The sequence below is a fragment of the Vicia villosa genome, linkage group LG3 (assembly GCF_029867415.1).
Source record: "Vicia villosa cultivar HV-30 ecotype Madison, WI linkage group LG3, Vvil1.0, whole genome shotgun sequence".
In the NCBI taxonomy this organism is placed as follows: domain Eukaryota; kingdom Viridiplantae; phylum Streptophyta; class Magnoliopsida; order Fabales; family Fabaceae; genus Vicia; species Vicia villosa.
Genome location: NC_081182.1, coordinates 134,696,461 through 134,717,531, shown reverse-complemented (window position 1 = coordinate 134,717,531; position 21,071 = coordinate 134,696,461). Strand labels below are relative to the sequence as shown.

At 32.6% G+C, this 21,071-nt stretch overlaps 1 protein-coding gene and 1 long non-coding RNA gene across 2 annotated transcripts; one reads left to right on the top strand and one right to left on the bottom strand.

Moving 5' to 3' along the window:
• Positions 1–1,213: 1,213 nt before the first annotated feature.
• LOC131662437 (uncharacterized) lies at positions 1,214–4,086 on the top strand. Its single transcript, XR_009301567.1, has 3 exons — positions 1,214–1,401; positions 3,312–3,378; positions 3,836–4,086. It is a non-coding gene; the product is annotated as an uncharacterized LOC131662437 (long non-coding RNA).
• LOC131662436 (glucose-6-phosphate/phosphate translocator 2, chloroplastic-like) lies at positions 3,108–7,269 on the bottom strand. The gene is made up of 6 exons (XM_058932217.1): positions 7,120–7,269; positions 6,243–6,995; positions 5,334–5,559; positions 4,986–5,208; positions 4,336–4,549; positions 3,108–3,427 (listed from the first exon to the last, which is right to left on the bottom strand). Exons 2-6 carry the CDS (start codon positions 6,759–6,761, stop codon positions 3,416–3,418), a joined length of 1,194 nt encoding a protein of 397 aa, XP_058788200.1. The 5' UTR covers positions 6,762–6,995; positions 7,120–7,269; the 3' UTR covers positions 3,108–3,415.
• Positions 7,270–21,071: the final 13,802 nt, after the last annotated feature.

Genomic DNA, 21,071 nt, shown 5'->3' with positions numbered 1-21,071 from the left:
CTCACGTTCTGGATGAGCATGGCGTAGGATTCGGAGGAGGTTGACCGGATCCTTCGCTGAAGTGTTACACGTGGTCTTCATGCTTGACTGATTCGTAACGGTAATCAAGGAAATGGGCCCAAACGCACTAGGCCTGCTCGGCTAGCAAGAAGAGTTGGGCCTACTCGGCCCAGTCCAGAACACTAACTAAATATAATTGTTTAGTTTGATAATTCGGTTTGGTTGTTAGATTTTTTTAACAGCTCTACTTAATTGTACCCGAGAAATCAAATGCACAAACAGAATAAAAAATTTAAATAACAATGTTTAAAAAAAATACCAAAAAAACAAGTTTTTTAAAAATTTTACCCAAGTGCCTAGATTTTGCAGGACCCCATAGAGTATGCGCCAAACCATTTGGCGCAGTATAAATTTTCTTGAATTAGCCAATTCATTTGGCATATAAGTGTTTGTGAAAAGTAAAAAAAAAATAAAAATGAAAAAGAAACATCCACATTGGTGCCAAACCATTTGGCGTATACACCTAATTTTTGTACTAATGCGCCAATTCATTTGGCATATACTCTAGAGGATCTTACAAAACCTAGACACTTTGGTAAATTTTTTGAAAAAGTTGTTTTTTTAGTAATTTTTTTTTTAAACCTTGTAATTTAATGTTTTTTTTGCACAAACACCCTATTGATTACACAAACTAAAAAAATGACTTATTCGATATTATAGCTTAATAATTTGGCTGGACAACTTATGTGGTGGTCAGGATTCAATCTATGTTTGCCGCACTCTTCCTCCAACATATTTTAATTAAATAGTAATGTTGGTCTCAATAACAAAAACAATAAAAAAGTAACTCTAAATTTAACTAAAATTTAAGATAATGAAATAAATACATAAACTTTTCACTACAAAAGTGTACATAGCCTAAAAATACACATTTAAAAATCTGTATGATTTTTTTCTGAAATGTAAGGTGGAGAAAGAAAATTGATCACTAAACTTAACCACACACATACATACAAAAAAAACCCATAACTATATTCATCAACTTGTGAGGAACTTATCAAGTGACCCACATTATTTTGGAAAATTTTGAGGTTGTGGTTATTACTAAATGCTAATGAAAACCTTATCCATCAATTTTGTTTTATTATAAACTCACCTCAAATCATAGAAAAAATATCATCACCATAGCCCTATAAAACTAGTGTCTGCCAGGAATGAGTTCACCATTTTTATTTTCCCTTATCATGTTTCTACCACCTGCTTTCTATAATCAGAGTCTTGGAAAACATGGAGAGGGCACTCTATTAAAGAGCACTTTATACAAATATTAGATGTGGGTTTTTATTTGTTTGTTCTATTCATCTTGTGGCAGTAAATTCATGCACAGTCTCCATGAATCTGGTGCAGTTCTCTATCTCTTTTTCTTTTCCTCTTTCATATTTATTATTTCATTTTCGTAACTTCTAACTTATTAATTAAAATTCTTATAATTATTCTTACAAACTATAATATTATAATAAATTTTAATTTAGAAATTCATTATTATTTTAAGAAATAAAAACATATTATTAACTCAAAAAAATGTGAGATTTTGTACTTTTAATACATAGTATTTAAAATGTAAAATATAAACATTTAGTTTACTTATTGTTAAATTATTATTATTTACATTATTTCTAATAATTTAATCATACACGTCAAAAAATTAATTTAATTAGAAATATTTAAAGTAGTTTCAAGAGCCATATAAAAGAAATTGCAGGTGTTATTCTATAATTTCAATATTTTATAAAAAGTATTTATTGTTTAATAAAAAAGATAACTGTTCCTTTTATAGGCACGGATGCATAGAATTTCACTGTTTTTATACTTATTTTTCTAAAATTACTCTTCGATTATTATTTTAGTTAAGAAATAACATTAAAAAAGTAATACATTGAATAGAAATTTTATAAAAAGAAATAATTAATGTATAACTTGAAAATAAAGTTACTTTAATGAGCAATTTTGTTTCAACGAGACTTATATTCAAGGACAAGATAATATTATTCTTTCTAATTTCTTTTATCAAAGGTACCATGTTATTTTATATTATTATTCAATAAAGTAAAACCCAAAATATCCTTGAAAAAGAATTGTATAAAAATGTATGAAACCTTCAAAAGGATTCATACTCAAACCATTGACTAAAATATTTGTATTTTAAATCTAAATTATTTTGTATATTGCTAATTGCTTAAATTAAATAAAGTGATACAATATTTTATATAACAAAATGGTACACATTTAAATAGTACTTTTTATTTAAATTTTTCATAGTCAAATTCAATATTAAAAATCATAATTTACATTTGATTAATATGTCAAAAAAATTCAAGGTGAAAATAAATCATTTATAAAATTAAATGAAAATGCATTTAACTTCGTTTGTTTCAAATTATTTACATATATTTTTTTTAAAAAAAAATTAATAAAGAAACTTTTCATAAAAACTTTAATTAAATTTAGTTTAAATAATTACTTTTTTTTATAAAAATCATTTTTAAAAAAATTACAATTTCAACTATATTTTATCATTTAATAATATGTATTTATATTATAAAATACCAAAATTAATTTTTGTATTTTAAAATAATAAATTTAAAACAATGCATACCATTTTGAAAATATTACAAAAAAAAATATTAAAAATATTAAAAAAAAATTAAAAGAGAAGAGTAATGCTAACTTATATCCCAAATGACACAAGTTAAGTTAAAAGCTAGATTTAAAAAAAAGTTACTTGAAATTGTCTATTTTTTTATTAAAAACATATAATTAATATTTTTAATTTCATATGTCCTAATTATTTTTAATTTCATATGCTCTTAGGACACAAGTACATCAGCATTACCCTTGAGAGAAAACATGTGCATTGCCCTTAAGAGAAAACATGTCTTTGAGAAAAGTGAAAAGTTGCTTTCTCAAAAGACAAAGTTCACATGGAAACTTAGAAAAGGGTCCAAAGAGCATAGAAATGAAAGGGTCACAATCACTTAAACAAAATGCATTCATATTTTAATCCCAAGTTGCATCTTCACCCATCATTAAACAAAATAAGCATTAAATAGATCAAACACATCACATATTATAAATAAACTCCTTATAGTAAACAATGTTTTGAGAAACTATTATTCTCTTACTATATAAACCGGAACATTTATTGCAATTCAGAAATTGAAAACAAAAGAACTCACTAATCATCTGTTTAATGATAATATTTCTCAGCAGCATTATTCTGATTCTTATTATTTTTTATTATCTACATACAGATGCACAAAAAGCCAGATCATCCTAGTCATACAAAAATCCAGCAGCCAAATGTTCCAAAATCAACTTGTAGGTTTGAAAACGAGGATTTCTTTATTCCTCAGCTCTATTGTTTAGCCTGCAAAAATTAATAAAATAAGAATAAGTATACGAAACAATCAAAAATATTATCTAAAAATAAATAAATAATTGTTACGTTAGGTCAGGTTATGTCTGCTCAATTGATAGATGTGCAGAGACATGCGATTTCAGTGGTACATGTTCGACCCTGCGACATTCTACTTATTGCGATTGCACTTACGCAAGTTCGAACTTGCTACATTTCACTTATTCACCTATAAGGGGTGAAATTGTGTTGTTGACAAAGATGGTTCTACCAACCTTGCGCGATGCGTGCCTGACCACGCCTTGCCTAATATACATTTTTATGTATTAAAAAGGATATATCTTTAAAGAATCTAATCAAATATTCTGAATTGTTTCTAACCCATCTTTTGTTTCTTCTCCTTTTTCTCTATTTTTCAAGGTCCCACATGATACCTATTTTTAGTGGTGTTTGAAGCTTCCTATTAGAAGCCTCAATGTAAGGGTATGAACAAAAGCATGTGTTCAAAGAATTTGGTGCAGTCAAACATGGAAACTAAAGAAGGTAAAGCCAACTCATGTTGACATTGACTTGGAAAAAAGAATATTTGGTGGTTGGTTTTCAAACCAACAGAGTTAGATGGCAATTCAATGTACTAGCAGCCAATAAAAACATTGATTCACCTAACTTTTCATCGAGGGGCATATGATATGACGCATCAAAGTCAGACACGAACGCCAGATACGACACACAACATGTAGACAATGGTAATCATCATTTAAGAAAATAAAGTGATTGACTGTAACAATATGTGTGTCAATGTGACACATTTGATACGTGTCAGACAACAAATAGTGTTACGTATCGTGTAAGACACCAGACATGCCTTTAATGTGAAATGTCGGTGCTAAATATCAAAATTGAAACCGATGAGAAAATACCTGTGAGTATAAGAAGGTTCCAAAGACGGCAATTGCGGCTCCGAGAGCATTGACAGGCTGAATTGGTGTGTGGAAGATGATAATTGAAGATACGATGACAGATATACGTTTCATGGTGTTTCCAATGCTAAATGTCAAAGGAGAGATCTCATCCAACGACATGTAAGACACCTGATTGTATAGATGATAGAATATACTCTGAGCTGCCACCCACCTGTTGCGTACATTTACCAGTCATAGTTTAGTCATAACATCGAGAGGTTGTGCTTTCCGAACAAAACGATAAACATAGGTGAATAAACAGATTACTCAATCAGAAAAACAAACAAACTCGGTTTTGTCACAAAAGAAGATTTTTCATGTATAATATAGCATTAATTCTGTCATAATCACAAAATAAAAATCAAATGAATTAATGACTTAAACCATATATAATACATTCACATTCTCTCATTAGATCAGACAGGCGAAACATATAGGGCCTGTTTGGATAAACAGCTTATCTTATAGCATAAGTGCTTATGAATAAGTTTGTATAAGCCATTCAAAAGAGAGATGATGCATACAAATTTAGATGAACATGAACACGACCGTGTTTATAACAAAATTAATAAGGATAACATCAAACCGCGCATTTGTCTTGTAATTACCATATGAATTGGGGTCCAATTTCAGAGAGAGCTGTTTGCCATCCAGCAGCCCACATTGCCGGTCCTTCCACGGCAATCGCAAAAGGTGTGAGAATCGCAAGGGACAAAATAGATAAACAAGCATAGTAATTCATTCCGCTAACGGATTTTCCCTTCATCCCCTTTTTGGAAAAGATATTTCGGAACACAAATGCCAGATTCGATATCATAGCCCCCATAAAACCTGAAAAAGAAAACAAACAAAAAAAAATCGATAAAATCAACGGCGGGAGAGTACTAATTCAGAATATCTTGCAGCAAAATCGCGAGAAACACATTCCAACACAATAATTACGAGGAACACATTACCAATCATATTGAAATTAAGCTCAGTCACAGCAGCAAGTGCACATCCACCAATGATTGGAAGTAAAGACAGATAGACCGGCACAGGGAAGGTCTCGCCCAAAACAAACCTCGAAACGAGAACACTAAAAGCAGGCTCGCCACTCTTGATGATATGCGTAAATGATACCGCAACTTTGGACATACTAACCGTAGCCGCTACATGTCCAATCGTGTGCGCAACAGCAACCTGTAGTTTGAAACATCAAAGACTAAAGTCACAATCCATTAAAAATGATTGAAAATAACCAAATTGGTTCATAACTTTTTGTATCCATTCCAGTGTTATCAACCGCAAATCATAACATCAATTGGTTCATTTAAAACAAACAAACTCAACTATGCTACAGCGCTATAACCTTGCTATATCAGCAATTTGACATAACTTTGCTAGCAATAGTGATTTGTCCAATTCTATTTTACCATAGCCGCTTTCGACAACATCAATTCAATATGCATATGGAATAGAAAAATTGAATGGACTGAGCAAAATTTTCACTATTTTGTTTTTTTATGAACTCAGCCAACATAGTTATCATCCAGATGTGTGTATGTTCACAATTGCAAAAAGACAAACAATTTCTCCCTGGCACCAACAGCTCGGAAAAAAGGTCTGTCACACATCACCAGCACCAACACCTCTGAGAAAAGGTCTATCAGACACCACCGACACGACCACACTGACACTTGCGACAACGTTCAATTTTTTCAAATTATTATTTGTGTTAGTGTCAAGTCCATGTCTATGCTTCATAGAAGCATTAGGAACAAAAAAATTCCATAAGCAAACAAAACAAACCTTTCAATTCACACAGTCAATTCATCATTTTTCCCTCAAAACAAACAAACAAAAAAACAAAATCAAACACTTACAGGGAACAAAGTCTTCCAAAACTCAAGATCAGTCTTAGGAGCCTCAGCAATCCTAGTAGCCCAAGAGATCAACATCATAAGCGATCCACAAGCAAGCGAAAGAGTCGAAGTAAGCCAAGGGTAAGGATACGCATTCAAAACCTTCTTGTTATAAATATTAAACACAACATTCAAAGCCCACCAAGTCGCAAAATATATCCCAATTTTCACCTTCTTGGCAGCCTCTGATGGTGCTCCAACACCACCACCTTCAACCTCTGATCCATCAGCTTCATAAGCTCCACACTTCACCAAATCACTTTTCCCAAAACTCTCAAAATTCTTCACTGGCCCAAAATTTCCAACACCAACACATGCAAGATGAAGAGGCTTCTTCAATGAAACAACAGATCTCTGTGATTTTCCTCTTACCAGACAAGGTAAAAACGATTGTGGTTGAACTAGGGTTGCATGTCTTTTCCCTAAAACAACATCAGAACCACTGATCGAAATACTAGGTTGTCTCAATGATGAAATCATGGCTTAGAGTTAAAAGGGTATGTGAAAAATCTAAACTTTCCGACCAAAACCTTAAAGGTGGCAAAAAAACCTCAAACTGAAACAGAAACAGAATCAGAGACAACCCTTTAACGTTAGGGTCGTGAAATAATCACTCACGATCCCGAAGACAATGTTTATACGAAAAAGAATTTGTCTTTTAGGTTCTGATCATGCCCCGTGAGATCTTGAAAGGTTTATATCAAAAACCAAACACTGCAAAAACAACAACAATAATTATAATAATATAATAAAATAAAATAAATAAATAAATAAAGAAGGGAAAGTGAATTTGTAGACAAAAAATGTTTCCCTGAAAAATAAGGAAAAGGAATGATACCTTGGAATCTTATGATGAATGTTGGAATGAGATTTTAAATTAAAATTTAAAAATGTTGTAAATATAATATTTTTAAGGTTAAATTTGGTTGTTTTTTTGTTGTTGATGATTCTGTTCCGTCGAATAAAATATGTGAAGACAATGTGATGTGGGGTTTGGTGGTGGAGGCGTTAAGGTAAAAGGGAAGTGTTTGTTTCAAATCTCAGTAGATATTGAAAGTACCGAACGAACAATAACAAAAGTCACGTGCACTCTCTCTCTTTCTCTCTCTTCAAATCAAACGTATTAATTAAATAAAATGAGAAAAATTTGGGGTTATATTTGAATTTGCTGAAATATTATCTATTTAATTATGTAAAAATTAATTGATAAATTTGATTTACTTTAGGCATGTTTAGTTTAACGTTTTCTCACCGCCACCACACATTTGGAGACTATCTTGCTGTAAAAATTAGAAGTTACAAAACTAAACTTTTGTGATAACGTGAATTTTTTATTTGCTTTTTCTTTTCCTGCTATATCAAACATGATTTATCAATTTAAAGTTTTGGATGGATTCAATCTATTTTGAAAAGTTATTAAATATTTTGAATTCAATGAATTTTTTATATTAAAGTAATACAAAATTATTTATGTAATATAAAAATTAAAATTTTAAATTTTTATGATAGTAATTTTCTTATAGAAATCTCTCACTCTTAGCATATATCTCTTTGAATTAATTTTTATCTCATTTATAAAATACATTGTTTATTTTGTGAATTTATTATATTATTTATTTTTATTTATATAATATTGATAGGTATAAGAGGAAATAACTTAGATTAAGAATAACTAGCCGTCTACCCGTACGATGCACGGGTTAGTATTATCGATAAATATTAATTTAATAGTTAAATTTTATTAAAAAAATTATTATATTCTTAACAACAATAAAAAGTAGAATAATAATAAAATTTATAAAATGTGAAAAATAGTGTCCTTGTATGTATGTAGTGATATAAATAATAAATAAATAAATAAATAAATAAATCCAGAATCAATGGATGATTACATCAACGATATGATTTTTGTTATTAGCTAAATTTTTATTAGAAATATTTAGATTCTAAAAAAATTTAGTTTAAAATTTAATATTTAATTTGTAATCTCATACAAATCATGTAACATCATTAATATAATTAAAAAATTTATATAAATCATATAAAGACAATTTAGCACATGACTATATTTTTAATAACAATTATTGTGTAATGGTCCAATATCTATTAATGTTTGAAACTAAAATAATACAATATTGAATAATAAATAATAAAAATAAAATAAAATATATAAATATTATAATCTAGCATTTCCATAACCCAAATTTCTTAAAATATTTTATCATAATGTAATCTTTCAAAATGTGTACCTATAAAATAAGTATAACTAAAAGTTAACAAAGAATAATAAAATAAAAAATAGGAATCAAAATAATAAAGATTGAAACAATAATAATGAATTTAATACACTTTTTTTCAAAATATTTTTTAAATAGGAGTCATAAAAAATATTTTATGGTTTTTCAATGTCTCTTATCTGCAAAAAAATAATTAGTACACGTTAATAAGTAGTATTAGTAATTTTTTAATATATATATATATATATATATATATATATATATATATATAAATATTTTTATTAGAAGAATTAGCAACAATAAGAATAATAAAAGAAATAAAATTAATTAATTAATTAATAGAAAAATATTTGAGAAATTTTTTGTAAGACATTATAAGATTATAATTTAGTATACATAAATACATTAATTAATTAATTAAATAATTAATAGAAAAATATAAATAGCAACCTATCTCTTTTGTTGGTTTTCTCGTGGATCAAATGGAACTAAAATTGGAGAAGAAATTTGTCCATGTAATCCCAAGTCTTCCAAAAATTTTAAGAATGAATACAGTGGAATAATATATAATAATGATTAATGATTAATTATTAATAATAAAAATAATAATAATTAATAAAATTGTGAGAGAAATAAAAATCACAAATGACTTACTACATTCTTGTTGGGTTTCTCTAGTCTTGGATCATATGCAATCGAAACCTGAAGTTTGTACATGCCATCCAAAGTCATAACATAATTATAATTAATCATCAATAATCAATAATTAATAATAATGACAAATGAAATTGTGATAGAAATAAAATTCACAAATGGCCTACTGTTTTGTTTGTTTTCTCCGGTCTTGTGTGGATCAAATACAATTAAAACCTGACAAGAAATTGTGCATGGCATTCAAAGTCTTCAAGGATAGATCTAGAAATTGTGCATGGCATTGAAAAAGTTATAAAAGTCTAATAGTTAGAAGCAACAATAAAAGCAAAAACAAAACAAAACTTTGGTAAATGATATAATTGGTATACTTCAAAGAAATAATTCACAACATAATCACTCTTAGATGTTAGAAGTTATACTATAACATTTATCATCTAAGTCTCATTTGTAACAAAACTTTTGTACCTGCAAAAGAAAATTAAGAATTAACAAAAAAAAAAAGTAATGAAAATAATAGAGAATAAGATGAAAAAATAGAAAATAAAAAATATTTATAGTTGCTATGTGTATTTAAGGAGCGTGGGTGAGGTTAGTGGGTTACATAAAAGGTGAGGTGGGTGAGGTTAGTGGGGGTTACATATAACGTGGGTTTTTTTTTATCATTTTATTATTTTTATTTTATTTAATCATTGTCATTTATTTAATATAAAATAGTTATTAGAGATCTTTTTATCATTTGAAAATTTAAGGTTTTAAAAATTTTGTTTGGAATAAATGAACGTGGGAGTTAATAATAGTTTTCAATTAGCTAAAAAAAAGGAAAATGATTTGTGGTAAGAATGTGGGAGTTAATAATAGCTTTCAATTAGCTAAAAAAAGAAAAATGATTTGTGGTTTTATGATGATTTGGAATATAGTAATGGTTTATTATTATTATTATTATTATTATTATTATTATTATTATTATTATTATTATTATTATTATTATTATTATTATTATTGTTATTATTATTTATATGATGAGAGATTTTTTTTTATCATTTGAAATTGTAAGGTTTTAATTATATATTTATTAAATATTTATTATTATTATTATTTATATGATGATTTGTTTTTGGTAGAAAACTTTGTTTGGAATAAAAGAACGTGGAAATATAATAATGGTTTATTATTATTATTATTATTATTATTATTATTATTATTACTATTATTACTATTATTATTATTATTATTATTTATATGATGATTTGTTATTGGTGGAAAATTTGGCGGGAAATTTTTGGATTGAAGAAGTTGTAGGATTATAATTTATTATTATTATTATTATTATTATTATTATTATTATATTATTATTATTATTATTATTATTATTTATATGATGGTTTGTTATTGGTGGAAAACTTGGCGGGAAATTTTTGGATTGAAGAAGTTGTAGGATTATAATTTAGTATGATTTTAGTTGGGTCAAGTGTAATATAGATATAGATCTTTATAAAAAAATAAAAAAAATTTTGATAAAGTGATGGGCCTAAGCCCAAAAGAAGCAAACTACAAAAAGGAAACACGAGGAGAAAACTCTCCTGAAATGTCACTAGCTAAAAAGGAAAACATAAAATCAGGACAAATTCTAAATGTGTGCGGTCCAGGATCAAAGATCGAGCTCCTTTTGGCCATAGCGTCAACACATCTATTAGCCTCGCGGAAGACATGGGTGAAAATCACATCAACATCCCCTGCAATAAGAACTTTAATACTTCTAAGCAGTCCATAAACTGCTCCATTCTGTCTACTCAGACCATTGAGCTTCGCAAATATGTTCTTGTTGTCTGATTGAAGCTCAATTCTCCTGTGCCCTTCTCCAATGGCAAGCTTAATCCCCTCCAACACTGCCCATAATTCTGCATCTTCACTACTACATATACCAATATACTTAGAAAATCCTCCAACCCAACTACCTTTGTCGTCTCTAAGAACACCTTCACAAGTTGCCCCCTATTGTGAGTAACGGCTCCATCCACATTAACACAAATCCAACCAGAGGGAGGGGGTCCACATAACCTGAATAATTAATTGTTGTTGTGCAATGAACACACGGTGAAGGGCTACACACACGTCATATTCCTTAGCTTTCAAAATAACCTGCTCATGAATGTTGGACGGAAGGACAAAGGATTCATCATGAATCCGCTTATTTCTCCAGAACCACACTGTGTGGCAAGTTATGGCCCAGATGTTTCTCCAATTAGTAACCTCGACAGTGTGGAACTGCTGCGCCAAATTACCATGGATCCATTCCTGCAGATTCAGAGAAAAAAAGGTATGCCACTCCTCAGCGTTGACAAGCTTCCGCCATATGGATGCTGCGGTTTGATAGTCCCTCACGGCATGAAGAATGTCCTCCACCTTGTTCTCGCAATCAGCACACCAAGGCGCACATAAATGAGCATTTTTCTTTATAAAAAATTTAATGTTCCAACAAATGGTGGCATATTTCGAAATTATTTGAGCATTTTTCTTGAATCTTTTTTGAAATTCTGGTGACAGCAGACTCAGATGTCATATAAGGATGTCTTGACATCTGATCTAACATTATAAAACAGACAAGGTAGGAGTACAAATAACAGTGCAGGAAAGCAATAAAAATACAACAGAATTGTTTACCTAGTTCGGTGTGTAACTACACCTACTCTGGGGGCTACCAAGCCAAGGATGAAGTCCACTATTAGCAGTATCAATTCAGAGCTAAACTCCCAGTTTACAACTCCTCACTTAATCACTACCCAATTACCCTTCTACCTAGGTCCTCCTTAGATATGAGAAACCCCTCTCACTCCCAATCATCGCAACAATGTCTAGCAGTCAACACCTTAGCCACTGCATCAACAGCCCTTCACCAACATTCTATGCACATATACAAAGTTAACTTGAAGTTGCTTACAAGCTTTCTCCAAGAACAAAACTTCACTCATTGCTTCACAGCTTCTGAGTGAGTAAAACAAACCTCTTGCCTATAGGCTTCGAGGCACAAATCAGTGATCATCCCACAAACCGGGTGGTTCACTTACATGGCTAACCCTAAAAACTACATCTTGTCAATACTCGGCTAGCTTGCTAAAACTAGGTTAGAACTGCTTATTTATAACCTATTACCCAACTGGATTTGGACCCTCAATCACAGCCTTATTTGTTGTTACAAAACAGCAGAAAACTTCTGCTAAAAGAAAGGTCTTTAATCATAAGTTTCCAAAATTGTCTCCATAATTAGAAACTATATGATCTTCAATATTCTGACTTGATTTTTTTGACCTTTAAATCGTAACAAACTGACATAACAAACTATTGCTAAAATTGCTCCACAATATAAGCTTCAAGATATTCTCCACAAATATCTCCATAAAATATGCTCCAAGTAACAACAATAAGTTGTTACACTTTTGCAACAGATTCTCCTATAAAATCTTTCAACATTTGGTTTCCTAAATGTTCTTCTTGATCTCCTTAGATATATCTCCACATAGGATTCAATGTTTTAGGAATATTATGTTTCTACTAGAATCCAAACTGTCAGCTCAAATACGATGTCACGACATCTTCTTCGACATGTTGTTCCAGATGTTGAAACATTTTAACACAACATGTTTCTCCATTAAATAGAACTTCAACCTGCTTTCTCTTACAAGTTATAATTCTATTTAACCTATTGCTGCTAAATTAGTTTTACCAAACTTTTGTTGTTGAATGAGGTATCCACGTTGGTGATATCAATGGTATAGGGCATCCCGGTTTCAAATAAAATTGAATAAAGTGCCGCATATTTGAAATCCACTCAACATACATAATACGATCATTTGGATTTTTGAGGTGGGGAAGTATGCAGTGGAAAAATGTTTCTGAAAAAAACCATATCTTTAATATCAACACTCATTATTTCATATGTAATTGCAATGAGATGACCCATTTCAGTTAAGCGCATCCATTTGTCATCTGGTGTTGGTCACTAATGCAACAAACAATAGATTCATAAATTGCATTGAAAATTTCTTTCTTTCTCGTATAATCGTGTGTATGATTCGTGATATCCCTTCAACTCTTAGATAAGTTAATGGTGGACAAGTGTGTGATTTTCTTCTCCTTTATCGAGTAAAGCAAACACAGCTCAAAAATGACACTTATCGTCGCCCTCAACATTGATGATCCATTCAATGTATTTGTACATAAAAACCACATATCTTCAATGAATGGAATTTTTAATGGAGGCGGTGAAGAAGATGGTTTGCTAATGTAAACTCCTTTAAAAATACTTTTTTAAGATTTTGGAGTCGAAGAATCAGGAAAAAGTATGTCAACATGTTCAAAATATGAAGGACACCACATTGTTGAATTGTCACTTGATGTAGGTTTAAATTTCTTTGGAGCACCTTTTGTTTTAACCGGTTGAGAGGGTGGTTTCAAGTCTTTGGTTTCCGAATAATCAATCTTCCCTAATTGCTCTTTGATGTGAAGTTTCATATTGTCATCAGCTTTCAAAAATCTATCTTGTATCACTTCCCATTTGGTCAACATAGAGATATTCGATTTACCGTCTTTCATGACATCATCATCTTTAAACCTAAGCCTTGTCTAGTGAGTGTAAACTTCATCAGGCTATCAAGTTTCACCTTCTTATATATAAGACAAGCACAGGGATACCATAGGTTTTCATAAGTGTGCAACCATACTTCAAGCTATTGGAACCTACATTCCCAACTTGTTTGGCTTCGTGAAAAATATAATTCAGGCCTGCTCGAGATATGTTGTTGACCAACTGAGAATAATGATTGTTGTCTTTGAATCTGTGTTACAACACTGTGATGTTGCGACCAAATGATGTATGTATCTTATTATGTTGATTTTGGATAATTTGGTTCACAGATTTCCAATCTCTACACTAATCACCCTTATTATTTCCCAACCAATTCTTTAGTGTAGCATGTACATTATTAAATTGATTAGTTTTTATATTTCCAAGGGGTATAACCTAATCGATCCAAGCACAAATAATTTTCTCCTTCACCTAGTTCAAAATTGTACTTTCAACATATTTCAACAAATCTGGATATTCCTCACGAACCTTCTTGAAATGCATAACAACATTGGTGTATAACTCTTTTGTAAAAGAATTTATTATAACATTCCATACATCCATTATTCTTTCCACTATCACACCCGCCTTGACCATTTTTCCATCTTCAGCCTTTATCTGTTTCATCCCTACCGTGGGTTTAACCCGATTTCTCACATTTGTTGTTATGTGATACCTATAAAGTAATGTATAAGAATTAGGAAATACATTTGCAACTGAATTCAGTGGTGTCTCAGTTGGTAACAATTATTTTTGGCATGTCTTCTTGGTCCTTCAACATTGCCTGACACACCTCTAAAGCCCAAGTAACATTTTCCTCTTTTTCACTATCTAGAAATATAACCCCGACATAATAAGTTTTTTTTCATAGAGATAAGACCAACAATTACCAATATTGGAATCATGTATTTATTGGTCTTATACGTTGAATCAATGAATAGCACACTAGAAAATAAGTTGAACAACTTGATGGAATAAGGATGAGTCCAAAATATTTCTCTAACAGTTACTTCATCCTAGCAAGTTCGATACCTAGATACATTACTGTAAACATAAGATTGGTTTTGCATCTGGCCTTGAGTTTTGATGATAATCTTACATATTATCTTAGAGAACAATTGTGTACTCTAATGGTTTCTGTCTATTGTGTAGCTTTTGCTAAATAGGTTCTGACTCTGGTAAGAAGACGTGTGACGTCATCAAGACGTGTGACCGTCAGGGTCAACTTGCCCTTAACAATTTTTAACTATATGAAGGACTCTATTGTTGTCTCCAGGGGTCAGCTTGAGTCTTTCATACCTTTTGAAAGAGTTCTAATTGAGCTTTTCTATAAGGATGACGTGATTGGACTAATTTGAAGGGTTGGATCGATAGGTGTTTTTATGAGGGAAAGATGTGATTACCTTGAACCAAAGGATGTCTAGATGGTCGGGTGTCCTGTGTTTTATGGGTGTTGTTGTATGTGTTGTTTTGTTTTTTCTCTTGTATTCCCTCCCAATCAATCAATAAAATGTTTATTTCTTCATCAGTTTTTTATCCCGCTGAATTTTCATTTTGTGCTTTTAGAACAAATGCGCTAGATATCACCAATAATTATTTTAGAAGTTGCGAACTGTCTGAAACAATGTTAACTTGTGCTCTGGAAACGTTTGCTTCATTTCTATGAAGCTTTTCAGAAGTTGTAAACTTTCTAAAAGTTTTCTAACCAGTTCTAAAAAACCAGACTCTGATACTTCAGAAGTTATGAACTCTATGTAAGTATAGTAAGTTTTCTCTCAATTTGGCATCGTTTAGAGGTTGTGGACCTTATGAAGATTTGGTCAAAATACATGGTCTAAGACATGGTGAGAAGACATAATCTAAGACATGGTCAGAAGATATGATCTAAGACATGTTCTGAGACATGGTCAAAAGACATGATCTAAAACATTGTCTAGAGTAATGGTTCGTGTGTTGAACCTTCTAATGAAATAATGTTTTGCACCTTCTGGTGGCATGATCAAGTTTCTAGAAGAACTAGAGTTTTTAGTTATAATATTTAATGCAAGGCATCAAGACAGTTACTAAACATGTTATGATACTTCATAATGTTCTGATAGTAAGCCAGGTTCTGAGATGAAGACCAGACAGTTCTAGTTAGACTCTGATGAGATGTCAATGGGGAAGTATTTCTTCTCTATGTTACTTTCTGTACTGCAAAATTTATTTTGTGAGTCTTGGGCTCAGGGGGAGACTCTGAACAAGCATAAATGAGTTTTGGGTATTAACAAATTCAGGGGGAGCTGATTAGATTTTCTGAATTTCAGATCTATGGTTATTTTTTGATGATAACCTTACATGTTATCTTAAAGAAGAATTGTGTACTTTAATGGTTTTTGTATAGTGTGTAGATTTTGGTAAATAAGTTCTGACCCTAGTAAGAAGCCGTGTGATGTCATCAGGTTCTGAACTCAACACTCTGGAAGAATATCTTTGGTGTGTTACAAAGGAAGTCAAGATTCTGGAATACTCCTTATGCAACGGTTCTAAGGAACGTTAGTACAAGAGCTTCTGATCGTGATTTTGCAAGGAAGCTTTGGAGGCCTTCTAAAGCTTTGCTTTCGTTGTCCCAAATTTTAAAGATGCTGAAGATAAGGTTTTGCTGAACAGGTAGTGAAGATCTGAAGAAATTATTTCTAAAGACCAAGTGCTGAAGACTCTGAAGACAAGGTTCTGCTCAACAAGTTCTGAAGATTCCAAAGACTTAGGTTAAGAATACTCACATTTTGATCCTTCTACAACATGCTTCAATCAACATACAATTAGAAGCCTCTGAAGATATAGCATACAAAGATCAAGATTGGCTTGCGTGAGATGGTAAGTACAAAGTACAAAGATTGGTTTTACTTTGACTGTACTAATAATATAAATGAATACGAAGCGTGTATCATGGGTCTCAATGTTTCCATAGACCTGAGGATAAAATTCTTGAAAGTATATGGGGACTCAGCCCTAGTAATCAGTCAGGTTAAGGGAGAATGGGCGAAGCATCCAAATCTCATTCCTTACAAAGAACATGTGTTGAGTTTGATTCCATACTTCGAAGAGATCATTTTTTAGCATATTCCACGAGAAGAGAATCAGTTGGCTGATGCGTTAGCTACCATGTCATCTATGTTCAAAATCATATGGGATAATGAGGCGCCCAAGATTACTATTGACAGACTAGACGAGCCGACATACTGTTATGAAATTGACACTAATAGGGTGGAAGAGAAACCTTGGTTCCACGAAGTGAAAAGATATCTCGAAGCTCAGGAATATTCTGAAGGGGCATCTATCAATGACAAGAAGTTTCTAAGGAGTTTCGTTGCCAAGTTCTTTTTGCGTAACAGAATTTTGTACAAGAACAATCACGATTCGACCTTGCTTCGTTGTGTAGACGAGAAGGAAGCAGAAAAGATTATGGAAGATATGCACGATGGTATTTTTGGGACTCACTCCAGCGGACATACATGGCTAAAAAGATTTTGAGAGCAATTTACTACTGGTCTACCATGGAGACTGACTGCCATCATCATTCCAGAACTTGTTACAAGTGCCAGATCTATGCTGACAAAGTACATGTGCCTTCTGTTCCGTTGAATGTTCTGACTGCTCCTTGGCCTTTTGCAATGTGGGGCATTGATATGATTGGAGATATTAAACCTACCACTTCCAATGGACATCGTTTGATTCTTGTAGCTATCGATTACTTTACGAAGTGGGTAAAAGCAGCCTCGTCCGCCTCTGTTACCAAGAATGTTGTGGTTCGATTCATCAAGCATAATCTTATCTGTCGATATGGCATCCCTAAAAGGATTATCACAGACAACGGTACTAATCTGAATAACACTATGATCACTGAACTTTGCGAGCAGTTCAAGATTAAGCATCACAACTCTTCTCTGTACCGACCAAAGATGAATGGCGCAGTGGAAGCCGCAAATAAGAATAATAAGAAGATTATTCAAAAGATGAAGATGACATACAAATATTGGCATGAGATGTTACCATTTGCTCTTCATGGCTATCATACTTCGGTACGTACCTCAACAGGGGCAACCCCTTTCTCTTTAGTCTATAGTATGGAGGCAGTTTTACCTGTTGAAGTTTAGATTCTCTAACTAAGGATTATGAGAGACATAGACTTATATGAAGACGAATGAGTTCAGACTCGATTGGATCATATAAATTTGATAGATGAGAAGAGGCTCGCGGTTGTCTGTCATGGTCAGATGTATCAGAAACGTATGATCAAAGCTTTTAACAAGAAAGTCAAGCATCAAGTGTATCATGTCGGTGACTTGGTAATAAAGCGCATTATCCTACCACAAGGTGATCCCAGGGGCAAATGGACTCCCACGTATGAAGGGCCATTTTTAATCAAAAAGATATTCTCTGGCGCAGCCATGATGCTCACTACAATGAACAGTGAAGATTTTCCGCACCCTGTGAACGCGAAAATAGTAAAAAGATTACGCATAAATGAGACCCGCTAGGTTGACATACCTAGGCAAAAGTAAGGGCATCCCGACGAACCAAAAGGGTTCGGGCAAAAATTAAGGATATATATATATATATAATGTACACTCGGCAAGTCGAAAACCTAAAAAGGCAGCTTGGGCAAGTTTGTTTGCATGCATCATGACATGGCATAAAATTAATTTTTCCTTTTCAGATTATTCCACAGTCAAATGAATATTATCTTCTAGATATAGTGCAGGGAGAGTCGGGTCAATGATTTAATCCTGACACTCATCCAAGACAATGGAGTCAGAGATCTAATCCTGATACTAAGTTCTGGATATTCTCCAGAGGCAGTTCAGAGACGATTAAGACAATGGAGTCACAGATCTAATCCTGATGCTTAGTTCTGGATATTCTCCAGAGACAGTTTAGAAACGATCAAGACAATGGACTCAAAAGATCTAATCCTGATGCTTAGTTCTGGATATTCTCCAGAGACAATTCAGAGACGATCAAGACAATGGAGTCACAAGATCTAATCCTGATGCTTAGTTCTGGATATTCTCTAGAGACAATTCAGAGACGATCAAGACAATGGAGTCACAAGATCTAATCCTGATGCTTAGTTCTGGATATTCTCCAGAGACAATTCAGAGAAGATCAAGACAATGGAGCCACAAGATCTAATCCTGATGCTTAGTTCTGGATATTTTCCAGAGACAGTTCAGAGACGATCAAGAAATAAGGCAGATACAATCAATACGAAGATTCATTATGACACTCCTCAACACCTCTAGTTTATGTCTTCAGATACAGTCTAGCGTACAACTCATTTTAACATTCATTAACACATCTTCTGGGTACAGTCGGATACATACTCATCCTAGTTTATATCTTCAGATACAATCTAGCGTACGACTCATTCTGACACTCACATCATCAATGATCGGATGGCATCTGTAAGCCCATCCAAGCAACTAACAATACTACTTCCTGCAACGGTGAGTGCAAATTTCAGGGCACTTAAGTGTTCAATCATCTTCCACCTTCAGATCACGATAGGCAAACGAGTCAATCTACCTCTTCAAGCTTAAGAAGATTGAACAGGGGCAGCTGTTGCACCCTCAAATTTACCCTTACAATATTCAAGATAAGTTGGCTTAAGCAGCCTCATCAAGTTCATAGGATCTCTAATTGCTCAAGACCATCCAAAGGTTGGACATACCTACACTCCTCCTAAACATAGGACCTCCAACTAGGGTTTTGATTTCCCTCAAGAAGATGGAGCTTCCAAGGCCTCAAGTGGACCTCATAATGCCTCATATGTCTCAAGGTATCTCCCTACCAAGTTTCAAGCCTTACAATGCAAGATTGCTCAGTCAATTTCTCAGATAGTCAACAGTCGACTGTATTAGGTCAAAAGTCAACTATGGTCAATATACAGTAAAACTTCAAGATTTTTGGTCAATATCAAGGATTTGAGGTCACATTCATCATTTAATCAAGGGTTGATCATGATTCATCAAGTAAATCTCAAAGATCATCAAAAAATCAAAGTTGCTTAATTAGGGTTACACTTTCTGCATGCCCCGATTATGTAACTCTCCCAAAGCCATGTAATAGTAATTAGGATTTATTTTTCCGCACTTTATTTTCTGCACATTATAACTATTAGAGGTATGGTTAATAGGATTGTATGGCAAGATTAATAACTGGACGTTAGCTAACCCTAATTCAAGATAAATAACTGAATCAAAACACTTCTCACACTTGCACCTTTAGGATAACCTCTCTTCGTAGCCTTTCGATTACGATGGTCATGTCCCTCGAATATAGAGATATCTTAGCAAAGTTACCTACGAATAAATCATCATAGTCCCTTCGATATAAAGAACATAGTCCCTCGATGACCCTTCGATGTTGCCTATGAAATATGATCTAGTCCATCGAGTTGCCTACGAAAATGATGATAGTCCCTTCGAACGCTAAGATATCCTTACAAGTTGCCTTCTATGACCATACGACGACCCTACGCATGTCCTTTCACATCCAATAAATAAGACTACCAACCCACTAATGGTATGGATAGTACTATCTCTCGAAGAAAGCTATAAATACAAGAAAGACCTTACAAATTAGGGTAAGTAGCCCTTGATTACTTGCTCACAACAACTCAAATCAACAAATACTTCTCACATTTTCAAAACATCCTCTAAGCAAAATCTTTGTATACATTCGTACAAGAGTCATTACAAAGCCAAAGTTTCTTCAAACATCATTCTCAAATATTTTCAAGATAAACACTTTGTATTCATACGAGAACCATTACAAAGTTAACTTTTTTACAAAATATTTTCAAGCACACACACACACAAGTCAAAACAAAGTGAGGTAAGCAATCAAGAGCCCATGGATAACCATGGATACAAAGGGTGCTAACATCTTCCCTTTATATAACCTACCCCCCGAACTCAAAATCTTTTAAAGTTCTTTCCTGTTCTTTAATGCCTTTCCTAATAAAATTGGATAAAATAAAAATCGGCGGCGACTCTTGCTAACCGTAACTCCTTTTGCGAAAAACAAAACAAAAAAGTCAGTTCTCCCATCGTATTACACCAGGACATCCCTCGACCAGTTCCGGAGGCTCCAGTTGGGGGCATTGATAGATGGTTTCAGAGTATAATCATCATCTCTGCCCGTGCCATTAAGGCAAACGCAGTCAGGGCTCAACACCCTTTGTAGTGTGAGGATGGTTACCTAGAGTGGTATCTTACTATATCACACATCGCA